Source organism: Plecotus auritus (genome assembly GCF_963455305.1).
Source record: "Plecotus auritus genome assembly, chromosome: 3".
Taxonomy (NCBI): Eukaryota; Metazoa; Chordata; class Mammalia; order Chiroptera; family Vespertilionidae; genus Plecotus; species Plecotus auritus.
The window spans coordinates 158,166,231-158,182,691 of NC_137772.1; the positions used below are offsets into that span (position 1 = coordinate 158,166,231).

Here is a 16,461-nt window from a genome sequence, read left to right on the forward strand (position 1 = left end):
TTTGCCGCTCTGTTGACTAATGAGTTTGCCGACCACTGACCTGGACTCTCTATTCCAATAATTATAGGCTGTTGCTGTTCCTTGTGATTAAGCCCCTATCCCAGTGGTAGGCAAACTCATTAGTCAACAGAGCGGCAAACCGTGGCTCATGAGCCGCATGTGGCTCGCAAGCAGCAGTTTGCCAAACACTGAGATATACAATAGCTAAAAATAATTATCACCAGCAAACACACATAACAAAATTGTTAAGGATATCCTTAAGTAGGAAGAAAGTGATATAAGATGAAAATCTGGATCTACATGAAGAAATGAAGAATACTGAAAATTGTACCTACATAAGTAAATATAAAAGGTTCTTATTTATTTAAATCCCCTTAAAAATAATCAACTGTTTAACGCAAAAGTAACAACAATGCATCGTGGAGTTTAAACAGTAAAATGTATGACAATCATAGCACAAAGGCTGGGAGGGGAAAAACCGAAGTACACTTTTGTAGGGACTTTATATTATACTAAGAGGCCCGGTGCACGGTGGGATCCAGCTGGCCTGCCCCGATAAGGTAGGGGGAGGGGACTGGATGGGGACGGCAAGGGGGAGGGGCCGTGAGAGGTAGGCCAGCCAGTGCACCCCCGATCGGGGTGGGGGGACCAATCGGGGGCGGGGCCAGCCAGGGGAAGGGGCCTCAGGAGGTTGGCCAACCGGGCCCGCCATCAGGCCAGTTGGCCAGCTGCAGTGTATGTCACAGCGACCAGTCATCCCAGTCGTTTGGCTTTTATATATATACTAGAGGCCTGGTGCATGAAATTCGTGGACAGGGGAGGGGGGTGTCCCTCAGCCCAGCCTGCACCCTCTCCAATCTGAGACCCCTTGAGGGATGTCCGACTGCCCGTTTAAACTGGTACATCCCTCTCACAATCCAGGACTGCTGGCTCCCAACTGCTCGCCTGCCTGCTTCCTGATTGCCCCTAACCGCTTCTGCCTGCCAGCCTGATCACCCCCTAACCACTCCCTTGCCAGCCTGTTTGCCCCTAACTGCCCTCCCCTGCAGGCCTGGCCACCCCTAACTGCCCTCCCCTGCAGGCCTGGTCACCCCTAACTGCCCTCCCCTGCAGGCCTGGTCCCCCCCAACTGCTCTCCCTGCATGCCTGGGTCCCCCCCCAACTGCCCTCCCCTGCAGGCCTGGTCACCCCTAACTGCCCTCCCCTGAAGACCTGGTCCCCCCCCAACTGCCCTCCCCTGCAGGCCTGGGTCCCTCCCAACTGCCTTTCCCTGCAGGCCTGGTCGCCCCCAACTTCCCTCCTCTGCCGGCTTGGTCACCCCTAACTGCCCTCCCCTGCTGGCCTGATCGCCCACAACTGCCCTCTCTTGCAGGCCTGGTCCCTCCCAACTGCCCTCCCCTGCTGGCCATCTTGTGTCCACATGGGGGCAGCCATCTTATGTGTTGGAGTGATGGTCAATCTGCATATTATACTTTTATTAGATAGGATAGAGGCCTGGTGCACGGGTGGGGGCCAGCTGGTTTGCCCTGAAGGGTGTCCCGGATCAGGGTGGGGGTTCCCTTGGGGCATGGGGCAGCCTGGGCAAGGGGCCTGTGGTAGTTTGCAGGCCGGCCACCGCCCCCCCGGCGACCCAAGCAGAGGCCCTGGTATCTGGGGGTTATTTATCTTCTATAATTGAAACTTTGTAGCCTGGAGCAGAGCTAAGCCTTCTGCTTGCTCCGTGGCGGCAGCCATTTTTTGGGGGGATTTATTTATCTTCTATAATTGAAACTTTGTAGCCTTAAGCAGAGGCCTGGGCTGGCCAGGGGGTGCAGAAAGCTTGGCTTCCTCCATCACCCGGGGCAACCCTAGCCTCCTGCTCTTTCCAGCTCTGTGGCTGCCGCCATTTCTGTTTGGATTTATGTATCTTCTATCATTAAAATTTTGTAGCCTTGAGTGGAGGCCTAGGCCGGCAAGGGCAGGTGGAAAGCTTGGCTTCCTCCATTGCCGGGGAAACCCAAGCCTTCCTCCTGCTCTCTGTGGCTGTAGCCATCTTGGTTGGGTTTATTTGCATATTCGCTCCTGACTGGCTGGTGGGCGTGGCTTGTGGGTGTAGCAGAGTGATGGTTAATTTGCATATTACTCTTTTATTATATAGGATAGATGCAGTATAATATTATTAGAAGGTAGGCTGCAGTAAGTTAAAAATGTATACTATAAACCTTAAACAACCACTAAATTAGCACAACATCTAAAGTTAATAAGCCCAAGGAGACAAGATGAAATCATAATGAACATGGAATTAATCCAAAAGAAAGCATAAAAGAAGAAAAAAAGAGGAGGGGGGGAATGAACAGATAGGACAAAAAGTAAACAAATAGTAAGATGATAGATTTAAATCATACCATATCAATATCACATTAAATGTAAGTGGTCTAAACACACCAACTAAAAGGCTGAGATTATTAGAAAGGATAAGAAAGCAAAAAACCCATTTTAAATAGGAAGATAAAAATAGATCAGAAGTAAAAAGGATGGAAAAATGGTAACTATTGGGCCTCTCTTAAAAGAATAATCAGAATAAAGGGACTTCATTTTGATTCACAGATTGCCATAATTCATTAAAGTAATTATTAGTACTATCTTGTACTCTTCATAATAAAATTCACCATTTGTATGTGTTCACATGTCATTATTATTTCAATTACCTCAACAGTACCTCTAAATAAAGCAAATTCAAGATTTCAAAAGGAATTACAACTTGAGCTAAGAAATTAGCAATCTGTTCTGATGAATTAGTAACCACAATGTATTCTCAAAAATGAATATATATGCTCAACAGTTTACCTTTGCATAAACTGTAATTTCACTTAATACTGTGTATTAAGACAATAGACTCAAAAGGCAGAAGCCAAGTACAATCACACCTCAACATACCCCTTTTCTTTGGAAAAAGACTTAAAAGGCTATTGATCTTTCTTTCTGATAAAATATATTTAACCAAAATGTTGTAACATATCTGTATTGCTATTTAACCATAGCCATTCATTAAAGAATTTATAAAGAAACATAATCCCAGGCATTGCACCATATTATGCCAGGAGCTGGAGATACAACAATCTCCCTGGCTGGTGTTGCTTGGTGATTAGAACGTAAGCCCATGCACTGCAGGGTACTGAGTTCAATTCCTAGTCAAGGGCCTGGGTTACAGGTTCGATCCCCACCCCGATTGGGGCATGTGTGGGTCAGGGCACATGCAGGAGGCAACCAATTGATGTGTCTCTCTCACATGGAAGTTTCTTTCTCTCCCCCCTCCCTTCTTTCCACTCTCTCTAAAAATCAATGGAAAAATGTCCTGAGTGAGGATTTACAACAACCAAATCAGCATCATGCTCTTAATAGACAAGTCTAGTAGGAAGAGGGTGGAAATATTTGTTTTTGAATGTAAAATGGTCCATTTCACCTAAGTTATCAAATTTATATAGAATTGTGCATATTATTTCTTTATTGTACTTTGGATGTCTGCAGGATCTGTAGTGATATCCTTTTTTATTCTTGCTATTGAATATAATCTTTCTTCTATCTTTTTTTTAATCAATCCTACTAGAGGTTTATCAATTTTATTGATCTTTAAAAAAAACAGCACTTTGTTTCATTCATTTTTCTCTAATTTTTCTGTTGTCAATTTCATTGATTTTTGCTTTTTATTATTTCCTTCCTTCTGTTTATTCTGGTTATGCTATTTTTTTTTACATTCTTAAAGTGAGAGTATAGGTTGTTGATTGGAGACCTTTTATTTTTTCTAATTACGAATTTTTAGTGCTATAAATTTCCCTCTGAAATTTAGTTAGTCTCAGGAAAAGAATATGATATGGCTACAGGTTTGAGAATAAATAGCAGAAATTTTAAAGACAACCAAGTGGAAAACAGAATTACCAAGAAAAGAAAATTTTCAAGGTAAGACAGAAAAATATTCAAACCCAGCTATAAGATGAAGGTAATATTCCTAAAACAATTCCTCAAAACAAAATGACTTGGACTGAATGACTTCAAGTAAATGACCATAAAGTCAGGCACATTTAAGAAGTGACAACCTGATACATGGAACATAACCCACCAAATTTGCATTACAGATAATGCAAGACAGGTAGCAGGGATGTAGAGGACAGGAAGAGTTTCAGAATCTCATTTTTCCAGAAAGTACTCTCAGATGAACTGCTTTACTACTCCATCAATTTCAGATTCCAGAGGCTGTGCACATGTGAAGGATAACTGTAGAACCATCATAATTTCATTTGAGTTACCCCTCCATGGAAAAATGGTAATTTTGAATATAATGTATGGAAGAATATCTTTTTTGCTTACCCTCTGAGCTTTTGCAAGTTCTTCTTTCAATCTTTCATAGCCCTTTTCTCTGACTTCCAAAACAGATGGGCTTCGTAAACGGGACAGACTATCGGTACTCAACCCGAATATATCATCACTGCCATCACAAGCTTCTGTTATAGTAGCACCCTGCAAAAACTCCCTCTCTGCACTACAGTTGTCCTTTCTCGTAGGTAATGTAGTTAACCCAGCTGTTACTCCAGAGGTAGAACAAGGTGCTGGGTCTGTAACATGGATGCTGTAAAGGAGAGTTCAGGAAACATCAGCATGTGCTTAAATATAACTGGCATAAACACAGGTCTAAAAACGCTCAAGTCATAAACACACTGGTCTATCAAATTTGGTAGCCACTGTATTAATTAATAGCATGTCCTTGGTCAAAGCTAACATATTCTAAATCCTAATACCCACATGTGGCTAATGGCTTTCATATTAGCACAGAAATAGAACATTTTCTTCATCACAGAAAGTTCTATTGGATAGTGCTACTCTGAACAGGGGTTGGCAAACAAAACAGGTTAAATCCAGCCTGCTGCCTGTTTTCATAAGGCAACACAAGCCAAAAATTATTTTTATATTTTCAAATGGTTGAGAAAAATCAAAATATTTTGTGGCACAAGAAAACTGTATGAAATTCAAATCTTGGTGCCCAAATATAAAGTCTTACTGGAGCTTATTCATTTACATACTGCCTATGGCCGCTTTTGCACTTTAACAGCTAAGTTGAATAGTTACAATAGAAAATGGATAGCCTACAAAGCCTAAAATATTGACTACCTGGGCCTTTCCATAAAGTTTGCTGACCCCTGCTGTCGAGTATTAACATGTATTGCTCTTCATGACAAGCTTATATGATTCAAGTTTTTGAAAACATTAAAACTTAAAATAAGGTAACCAAGCAAACTGTCCATATGTTTAATACAATACTCCAAAATAAGCATCTTGATGATCTCCTACCTGATACCAGGTATTTCCGTACAATTTAAACGCCTGGGGGATGAATATACAGGCTGTGTAGGAAGGTCGGAGACATCTAAGGCATTAGCCTGGATAGGGGCAGAGCATAAAGATGAAGGGAGAGGCCGGTAGATGACACCTGGTGAGGTAGTCGGCTCTTGAGCTCCCGATTCATACACGCCAAGAAGGTCCGGAGAAGTAGGTGAAGCAAGGTTTACTTCATGGAAGCCTTCCAAGGGGTCATTAGCCATAGTAAAAGCCTCATCATAAGATAACCTATTGTTAAAACAAAGAGCAGATAATTATTCTGAGATAGTGTCATTTAAAATTAAATTACAATGTATAAGTATTTAACGGTCCATTGTAAAGTATAAACTTACAATAAGAGAGGTAGCAAAGAAAAATAATTATAATCATTTAACATTTATTAAGTCACCTCAGAGTACAAATACTACAAAAGGCAAACAATCTGATTTGGAATAAACTTGAGAGGGATAGCTAATACTGTTAAAGCAAATCATAAGTAACAATGAGAAATAAGTAAAATTTTGCCTGATATTTTTAACTTTGCTATCATGTGACACTGGTTAGAATAAATAGAAGAGGCAGTAAAATTCGTGTGTATATATAGAATGAGACAGACGTAAGTTCAACTAGCTGTTCTGTTCTGCTTCATACTGGCTATGTGACTTTGAATGAGTCAGTATTTTTTCTTGTTGTTTTTATTTTATTTGGAAATCATTTGCAACTTAATAAGAGCTGCAGAGCTATTATTACATGCCTTTCACCAAGATTATGAAACTGTTAACGTTTTGGAACCATTTAAGAATAGGTTTCAGACATGATGTCCATTATCCCTTAATATCACACTGTATATATCCTAAGTACAAGGAAAATCTCCTCTTTAACCACAAAACCATCATCAAAATCAGAAAGTTAATGTTGATCAATATTACCATCTAATCAACAGGCCCCAATCAAATTTCACTGACTGTCCCAATAATGTCCTTTGTTGTCCTAGGATCTCATCCAGGATAATGTATGACATTTCTCTAAGCCTTAAATTTCTCCTCTGATGGGATGAGAATGGGGATAACAATATTTCCCCCCTTCTCCAGGTTGCTGTGAGGATTAAGAGAGACAATCCACATAAAATACTTACCAGTGTACACAGTATGGCCTCAATAAACATCTGTCATCATAGTCAGTCACTAACAATTACGTATGCTTCAGTTTCTCCATAAGCAAAAAATATTTCCCATAACTACTCAATTACATCACAGAATTCACATGAAAACTTAAAAGTGTACCACTTAAAGTTTCCTACTTGAAGGATCTAAAATAAGTCTTATAAATCTTTCACTGATTTCCCACTGTCAACAGAATAAAGCCCAAACTTACAAGCTTAAAAATCAAGGTCTTCTACTATCTGAACCAAACTTCTTTCCAATTTTTTCCTTCCTACAATAGTTAATGCATATAACACAGGACAGCACTTCTAAGTGGTGCCTCTACCCACAATGTTTTCATTCTGGGGTGATACATTTAATCAAAGTTTAAATTCAAGATATAGCTCTAAATTTCTTCATTAACTATTACAAAAACTCAATTCATTAAGCTGAAAATGTTGACTCTCTCATACTCTTAATAAAAAGTGTTCGGCCCTGGCTGGCGTGTCTCAGTGAAAAGGGCATCGGCCCATACACCAAAGGGTCGAGGGTTCGATTTCCCAGTCAAGAGCACATACCTGGGTTGCAGGTTTGATCTATGCCAGCACCCAGGGTACAAGAGGCAACCAATAGATGTGTCTCTCTCTCCCTCTCACCCTTTCACTATCTCTAAAAAATCAATGGAAAAAATATCCTTGGTGAGGATTAACAAAACAAAAAAAAAAGAGAGAGAGAGACAGACAGACAGAAGGGGACAGACATGAAAGCTAGACTTTTTCAGACTAACCTTGTCTTGCAGATTTAAATTTTAGCTTGGAACTATGTAAATAATAAAACAAAATTAAATTTTAAAAAAGAATTCCTAAAAATAAAACAAATGAATCTAGCTGTGTATTGATATGGTAGCTTAACCATATAGAAAAAAGCTATAGCAAATGACTTAAAAGAGTAATAAAATTGTATATCCCTGTATATCCCTAGTGGAACATCCTATCTAATAAAAGAGTAATATGCAAATTAACCATCACTCTGCTACACCACAAGCCATGCCCACCAGCCAATCAGGAGCGAGTATGCAAATTAACCCAACCAAGATGGCTGCAGCCACAGAGCAAGCAGGAGACTTGGGTTTCCCCGGCAATGGAGGAGCCAAGCTTTCCACACACCCTGGCCGGCCCAGGCCTCCACTTAAGGCTACAACGTTTCAATTATAGAAAATAAATAAATCCCAACAAAAATGGCAGCAGCCACAGAGTTGGAGAGAGCAGGAGGCTTGAGTTGCCCCCAGCGATGGAGGAAGCCAAGCTCCCACAGCCCTGGCGTGCCTTGGTCTCCACTCAAGGCTACAAAGTTTCAATTATAGAAGATAAATAAATCCCAGATCCCAGGGCCTCTGCTTGGGTCGTCGGGGGGCATGGCAGGCCTGCAAACCACCACAGACCCCTCACCCAGGCCGCCCCATGCCCCAAGGGAACCCCCACCCTGATCCAGGACACCCTTCAGGGCAAACCAGCTAGCCCCCACCCATGCACCAGGCCTCTATCCTACCTAATAAAAGAGTAATATGCAAATTGACCATCACTCCAACACACAAGATGGCTGCCCCCATGTGGTCAAAGATGGCTGCCCCCATGTGCACACAAGATGGCCAGCAGGGTAGGGCAGTTAGGAGGGACCAGGTCTGCAAGGGAGGGCAGTTGTGGGCGATCAGGCCAGCAGGGGAGGGCAGTTGGGAGGGACCAGGCCTGCAAGGAAGGGCAGTGGGGGCAATCAAGCCTGCAGGGGAGGGCAGTTAAGGGTGACCAGGCCAGCAGAGGAGGGAAGTTGTGGGCGACCGGGCCTGCAGAGAAGGGCAGTTATGGGGGATCCAGGCCTGCAGGGAAGAGCAGTTGGGGGGGGGGGGGGACCAGGCCTGCAGGGGAAGGCAGTTAGGGGTGACCAGGCCTGCAGGGGAGGGCAGTTAGGGGCAAACAGGCTGGCAGGGGAGCAGTTAGGCATCAATCAGGCTGGCAGGGGAGTGGTTAGGGGGTGATCAGGCTGGCAGGCAGAAGCAGTTAGGGGCAATCAGGAAGGCAGGCAGGTGAGCAGTTGGGAGCCAGCAGCCCTGGATTGTGAGAGGGATGTCCGACTGCCCGTTTAGGCCCGATCCTACCGGGATTGGGCCTAAACGGGCAGTTGGACATCCCTCGAGGGGTCCCAGACTGGAGAGAGTGCAGGCTGGGCTGAGTGACACACACCCCCGTGCACGAATTTCATACACCAGGCCTCTAGTATTTTATAAACAAAGGAAATGAAAATCTCATGAACTATTTTCAGTAATCCGATTAGTAGTAATTTATATCTAAGATTATGCAAATAACTTATTATGTTAATGTCATTCAGAACTAAGATTTTTAGCATATAAGAGACACCAACATAAAACCAAAGAAGTTAAAACTCTGAAGTCCTAAATTTTAATCAGAAATATCAGAAAAGAAATTCTATTAAAAAAATAATTCCAAACTTTATCCACTGAAAAGGTGTAGCAATAGTAATCAATTCAGGAGCAATCAGTACCCCTTGAGCCCAGAGTAATACTATTTCCAACCATTAAAAAAAAAAAAGGAAAAAGAAAGAACAAGAGCTCCTTGGAGAAATGGCAGTAATGGACAGAAGGTCCCTGGAACATCTTGTCCTACAAGGAAACAAGGAAACAAGAAATCTATCCAAGACTACTGGAGTGGTGCCTAAAGGACTCCCACTAACCAAAAATGGGGCCATCTGAACCTCAGAAAGGATAATATCTGTAAAGAGCTGAAACAAACATTTTTAAATGCATGAGCTCATGAAATAATGTGTCTAGGCAATAACTATCAAGAGCCATTAAAACTCTGAGAGAACTTTACTAGTTTAACTGATGGATCAGAATGACAGTATCTGAATAACACCTTTATCTCAAAAAGGGAGAAAGTGAAACTATGAGGATTATGTGATAAAACAGGAAATGAACACCCCCACCATCCATGAAGCATTCTTGCCCCTTGGGGGGGAAAAGGGACCCCAATCCAATCACGTGTCTAAGTCTTCATCAGTTCATAGGAAATATAGAGGAGAGAGGAACATACTAAATAACATCATAAGGATGAAAACAGCAAAATCTAGACTTTGGGAAACTACTTCACAAACCATCTGGTTTTTTCGATAAATATACTGGGGTAAAAAAGTAAAGGAATTATAAATTTAAAAAGAGTCTGAAGAGACAGCAATAACTACATACAATGTGTGGAACTTTTCTGAATTGTTATTTGAATAAACCAAATGTAAAAACAAATATTATGAAACAATCAAGGAAACCTAAACACTAGATATTATCGATATTATAAATTATTATCAATTTAGGGGTAATAATGGTAATATGGTTATGTAAAAACTCCTTATCTTTTAGAGATACACACTTAAGTATTTATAGATGAAACTAGAGGCCCAGTGCACGAAATTCATGCACGGGTAGGGTCCCTAGGCCTGGCGAGCAATCAGGGCCGATCTGTGGGGTGACTGGCGGGGCCATCGGGGGGCCCCCACTGGCACCTGCCTTGGTCAGCCTGGCACCGCCCGCTCACCAGCCTGCCCCCCGCCACCCCTGCCGATTGCCTCTCTCTGCAGGGTGACTGGCAGGGCAATCTGAGTGGTGATCAGGGGCCCCTTCTGGCACCCGCCTTAGCTGGCCTGGGGCCTGCAGGCTGGGGGCAACTCCTGCATTGAGTGTCTGCCCACTGGTGGTCAGTGTGTGTGATAGCGACCGGTCATTCCACCAGTCATTCTGCTGTTCGGTCAATTTGCATATTAGGCTTTTATTATATAGGATAAGATTACTTGTATTTGTTTCAAAACAATCTGTGGGGAGAGGGAGGGAATGAGGAGCTGAGTCATCCAACTACCAGTCCCAATCACACAGGATTATAGGGCCGTTTCTCCCAAAAAGCAGCTAATATACATTGAGCACTTACTAAATGTCAGGTATAGTTATAGTACATTACAGTTAATGAAACTGCAGCGTAAGGTAGCCAGAATTAAAATCTAAGTGTGTCGGACTCCAGAGTACAAACTCTTATCCACCACAACATACTACCACCATGAGAATTGTTTTGCCATTCCATTGTTAGACCATTCGATAAAAAGTGTTTCTCCTTATGCTAAATTAAAATCCTTCATCCCTGTAACATCCACTCTATTTTGCCTACATATAACATAATATTTCAGCTATTCTTTCAACAAGTATTTATTGAGGGCCTACAATGTGCCAGGCTCTGGGGAAAGAAGATGACAAATCATCTCTGTTTCCAAATAGTATCAATATAGTAGGAGAAACTGACAAGTAGAGAAAATGATGCATTGTGATAAGTGCCTCAGAAGATGCACAAGAACTAGAGACCACACAGGAGGGGCAAATAAATCAGATGGAAAGGACTTCTAGCGAAACTAAAGCTGAAGACAAGACCCAAAGTACAAGTAGGTAGTAATGATAAACAAAGCCCTTGGAAAGGCTTGCCAGGCATGTCCAAGATGTAAGAGCAAAGCATTTATAGAAAATACAAATATGCCATAAATTAGAGCACAGGCTTTGAACATAAGAGTCAAGCCTGAAAGAGGCAGGTTGGAATTCTGTTTCTGACAAATTACTGGGCCAGTTTGGGCCTATGTTCGCTCATCTGGAAATCTGTGCCTTGCTTTTCTACCACACAGATGAGAATTACAAGAGATAATGCATATAACACTTAGAGCACCTCTGAGCAGTGCCTCTACCTACAATGTTCTCATTCTGGGGTGATACATGTAATCATAGTTTAAATTCAAGTCACTTGTGCAATGGAGATTATTTTAAGATTAAATTTAGTCCTTTTTTCCAAGCATGTGAAATTTTCATAAAATGTAATTTAGCTGGTAAGGAGCTAATAATCACACAGGTCTGAAAATCTTTTGCTCTTCAAAATATATGGAAACTTTAAGATTTTATAGACAAAGTTCTTATATGAGTAATATAAATTGCTATTTGTACATAGTACTCTGCATTAAGTAATGAGTAATTCAAAAAAATCTAATTTCAATTGGAGATTACCCCAATTCATAAACTAAACATGTCAAGGACCATACGGATATGTGAAAAAGTTAACCATGTTAAATTCTTATGGGTGGAGGGAAAAAAATGGCGGTGGAATAGACAGACATGTCCCGAGCCTTGTCCCAGAGCAGATAGAAAGAACAGCTGAGGGTAGAATGGGGAGTGTCTGTTGGACAGTTAAGGAACAGCTATACTCCAGGAGAAGGTGGGGGACAGCTGGATGGGGCTCCCCTAACCAGGCAGCCCCCACTGCTGCTGGGTTCCCTCCTGGAGCCACTGGCTCGGATGCGGAGACCGCGCCATCTTGAAGGGGAAAGTGGATGTTTTGTTTTTGTTTTTTGTTTTTTTCAAATTTTTATTAAGGTATTATATGTGTACATATCTTACCATTGCCCCTCCACCCCCCTCCCATACATGCCCTCACCCCCCAATGTTTTGCATCCGTTGGTTACTCTTATATGCATGCATACAAGTCCTTCAGTTGTTCTCTTATTTCCCCGACCTCTCCCTAACCTTACCGCTGTAATTAGACAGTCTGTTTGATGCTTTACTGCCTCTGTAACTATCTTTTTGTTCATCAGTTTATAATGATTTTCATTATCCCCAAATGAGTGGGATCATGTGGTATTTTTCTTCCATTGACTGGCTTATTTCACTTAGCATAATGTTCTCTAATTCCATCCAGGTGCCTACAAATGGTAGTAATTCCTTCTTTTTTATGGCAGCATAGTATTCCATTGTGTAGATGTCCCATAGTTTTCTGATCCAGTCATCTGCTGACGGGCACCTAGGCTGTTTCCAAATCTTAGCTATTGTAAATTGTGCTGCTATGAACATAGGGGTGCATATATCCTTTCTGATTGGTGTTTCTGGTTTCTTAGGATATATTCCTAGGAGTGGGATTACTGGGTCAAATGGGAGTTCCATTTTCAGTTTTTTGAGGAAACTCCATACTGTTCTCCACAGTGGCTGCACCAGTCTGCATTCCCACCAGAAGCCTAAAAAATCTACAACTGCAGCACCCACCGAACAGGTGCGAACCCCAGAGAACCGGTCCCCAATTGGCGCAAACACACGGATTCAGAGGAGCTCTACACTCCACCACGGAAAGGTCAGATTTCGCCTGAAATAAGGTGAGGTCTCTGGTCCTGGCAGGACAGAGAAACACGCGCACTGCAGGAGCTGGAGGACCGGGGGAAGTCTGCACCTAGAAAAATCCGTGGCTGTTGGGGCTGGCGTGATCCGTGAATGTGGAAGGGGATCCTCAGAGCTGCTAACATAGGGGATCTCTAAAAAGCAACCCATTTTGATCTGATGCAGAAGGTCAGCCTAAAAATTTTGGGAGTGTGCCGGCTGCTTGAACACAAGGGGGAAAAGGGGATTACGCAGGCTTGCGTGCAGCCCCGGAGTTCGCACACGTGTGCTTTTTCCTCTTTGAATCCTTGCTTCTGATTACTGAACCCAATACATAGGGTCACCCAGTTGGGGACACCCTAGGAGACTGCAGGGGAAAGTTGTTTTTCTGGAACCTGGGGATCAGAGCGGGGAGTGACCATCGGAGAACCAGCTCTCGGGCAGCCCACTCCCACAAACCGGTAGTGAGTGCCACAGGGAAAGAAGGATCTAAGCACAGGCTAGAGAGGACCTATAGACCCGGAGGTCAATCCAGAAACACTACCACCCAGGGGCTAAATCACAAATTGACTCCTGTGTAATCACAAATACAAGAGAGTAAGACACACTGCTTGCTTAAAAATCAGGACTGGCTTACAACACTGAGGAGCAGTGGAACGCAGGGAACTGCAATACTGTCCTGACTGGGAAACAGGCGTGCCAAACAGAACAATAGAGGAAGTGAATGACCTTCACTACTGCACATTTTATTTATTTATTTTTTCCTTTTTCATCTTTTACTTAAGAAACTAATTTTTTTCTTTTTTCCTCACTTGATTTTACATTTTTAATTACTCCATTTTTATATTCAATCAGTATTATTACTAATACTATTTTACCTTTTTTTTTTAAAAAAAGTGTCATTTTATTTTCTCTTTATTTGACTTTGAGATTAGTGTTCTACATTCTATTTTCATCTTTCCTTTAGCATCATTCTACACTATCTCAACTCTACCTTTATGCCATCACTCTCTTCCTAACCTTTCCCCTTTTGTTGTCCTGTTTCTCTTACCCTTTTCCTGCTTTAGATTTTCTCTATTCTTTCTTTTTACCCCGTTAAAATTTCACCCTACTTATATATCTAATTTCCAATCCACTGCTCCGAGTTCATACACACCTCTCTCTTTTTTGTCTTCACTATCCAAAAAATTGTTTTTCTCTCTGTCCTTTTGTTGTTGTTTGCTTGAATGTTGATTATATCGGTTTTTTATGCTTGTTTGTGAGATTGTTTTGCTTATTCTTTTTCTGTTTTGTTTTTTTGTTTGCTTTGTTTTTGTTTGTTTTTTGCTTCTGTTTTCCCTCACCTCGCTTGATATTAGTTGTTGTTTGTATTCATCTCCAGGTACTTGTTGCTGGCATTTGCTGAGATTAGTGGCTGTTCTATTGGAGTTTTCTCCCCATATATATAGTTTCTTCCCCTTTTCTTTCTTATTCTCTTTCTTTCCTCTCTTACATTTTTTTCCTTTTCCCAATTTCATTTTGGCACTCCTTTCTTTCTTATTTTTTTTTTACCCTTCTTCTTTCTCTCCTATCCCCTAATTTGCCTTTCTCTGGTGGTCACCTTTATTTGGGGTTATTAATATTGTCAATACGTTGCTGTTCAGTGCCTTGTGTGTTGTACCTGGTTGTGTTGTATTTTGTGCCTTTAAATCAACGCAGGAGAGAGAGAACTACATAACCAAATACCTGGAGAAGAGAGACCATGGGGAGACAAAGAAACAGCCTGCATATGAAAGAAAAGCAGGCATCACCAGAAAAGGAAGTAAACAAAATGAAGGCAAGCAACCTTCCAGAGAAAGAATTCAGAGAAATGGTCATAAGGTGGCTGAAACGAATGGAAGACAAATTCAACAATGTGAGTAAGAACCAAGAGGAAATGAAGAACCAAAAAAAAATGAAAAATGACATAGCTGCTGTAAAGAACTCAATAGAAAGCATCAAGAGTAAACTAGAAGCAGCAGAGGCCCGCATCAGTGAGCTAGAAGACAAGATGGGAAAAAATACCCAAGTAGAGCAGCTTCTAGAAATAAAAAGCAGGAGGAGAACCTAAGGGAACTTTGGGACAACACGAAACAATACAACATCCGCATAATAGGGGTTCCAGAAAAAGAGGAAACTGAGCAAGGAATAGAAAGCCTGTTTGAAGAAATAATGACAGAAAACATCCCTGATATAGAGAAGAAAAAACCCACACAAATCCAAGAAGCTCACAGAGTCTCAAGCAAAATGAATCCCAAAAGACCAACGCCAAGGCACATTATAATTAAATTGGCAAACACCGACGACAAAGTAAGAATCTTAAAAGCGGCCAGAGAGAGACAGAGAGTTACCTACAAAGGAATCCCCATCAGACTAGCAACTGATTTCTCAACAGAAACTCATCAGGCCAGAAGGGAATGGAATGAAATATACAAAGTCATGCAAAGGAAGGGTCTGAATCCAAGAATACTGTACCCAGCAAGGCTATCAATCAAAATTGAAGGTGAAATCAGGAGCTTCGCAGACAAAAAAGAACTAAGGGAATTTATCACCACCAAACCAGCAATGCAAGAAATGCTAAAGGGTCCGCCGTAAAAAAAAAAAAGAAAAGAAATAGGAAGCGAAGAAGGAACACAGGGATAAAGAATAAAATCGGCGACAAATAAGTACCTATCAATAATAACTTTAAATGTAAATGGATTAAATGCCCCAATCAAAAGATAGAGGGTAACGGATTGGATAAGAAAACACAATCCATATATCAGCTGTGTACAAGAAACCCACCTCAGAAAAAAAGACGCACACAGACTGAGGGTGAAGGGATGGAAAAAGGTTTTTCAGGCGAATAGAAATGAAAAAAAAAGCTGGGGTAGCAATACTTATATCTGACAAATTAGATCTCAAAGTGAAGGACATAACAAGAGATAAGGAAGGCCACTTTATAATTCTAAAGGGAGCAATCCAACAAGAAGAAATAACTCTGGTAAACATATACGCACCCAATACAGGAGCACCCAAATACATAAAAAAAACTCCTGGAGAATATCAAGGAAGATATTGACAGCAATACAATCATAGTAGGAGACTTTAATACCCCACTATCACCATTGCACAAATCCTCTAAACAAAAAATCAGCAAAGAAACATCAATCCTAAATGACTCACTAGACCAGAAGGAATTACTTGACATATTCAGAACATTTCACCCCAAAGCCACAGAATATACATTCTTCTCAAGTGCACTGGGTCATTCTCAAAGACAGACCATATGCTGGGTCATAGGCAAAGTCTCTTCAAATTCAAGAAGATAGAAATCACATCAAGCATCTTCTCAGATCACAGTGGCATAAAACTGGAAATCAACTACAATAAAAAAAATCAAACACATGGAGACTAAACAGCATGCTATTAAACAATGACTGAGTTACCAGAGAGATCAAAGAAGAAATAAAAAAACATCATGGCAACAAATGACAATGAAAACACAACAATCCAAAATCTATGGGACACAGCGAAAACAGTCTTGAGAGGGAAGTTCATAGCTCTACAAGTCTACTGCAAAAAACAAGAAACAATGGTAATAAATTACCTAACCCTACAACTTAAAGAGTTAGAAAGAGAGCAACAAGAAAAGCCCAGTGTAAGCTGAAGGAAGGAAATAATAATGATAAGAGCGGAGATAAACGACATTGACACCAAAAAAACAATATGTAAGATCAA

The 16,461-nt window shown here is 41.4% G+C and overlaps 1 protein-coding gene across 8 annotated transcripts in view; it reads right to left on the reverse strand.

Annotated features, from left to right (window-relative positions):
• The window catches only part of RAB3IP (RAB3A interacting protein), a 66,929-nt gene that overhangs the window by 35,281 nt on the left and 15,187 nt on the right, over nucleotides 1-16,461 (reverse strand). For all 8 annotated transcript variants that reach the window (XM_080659606.1, XM_080659604.1, XM_080659602.1 and 5 more), the window contains exons 2-3: nucleotides 5,323-5,598; nucleotides 4,345-4,603 (exon numbers count right to left, since the gene is read on the reverse strand). In XM_080659606.1, the coding sequence (XP_080515732.1) occupies nucleotides 4,345-4,603; nucleotides 5,323-5,573 (510 nt within the window). In that variant the 5' untranslated portion in view covers nucleotides 5,574-5,598. The remainder of the gene's footprint in view (nucleotides 1-4,344; nucleotides 4,604-5,322; nucleotides 5,599-16,461) is intronic.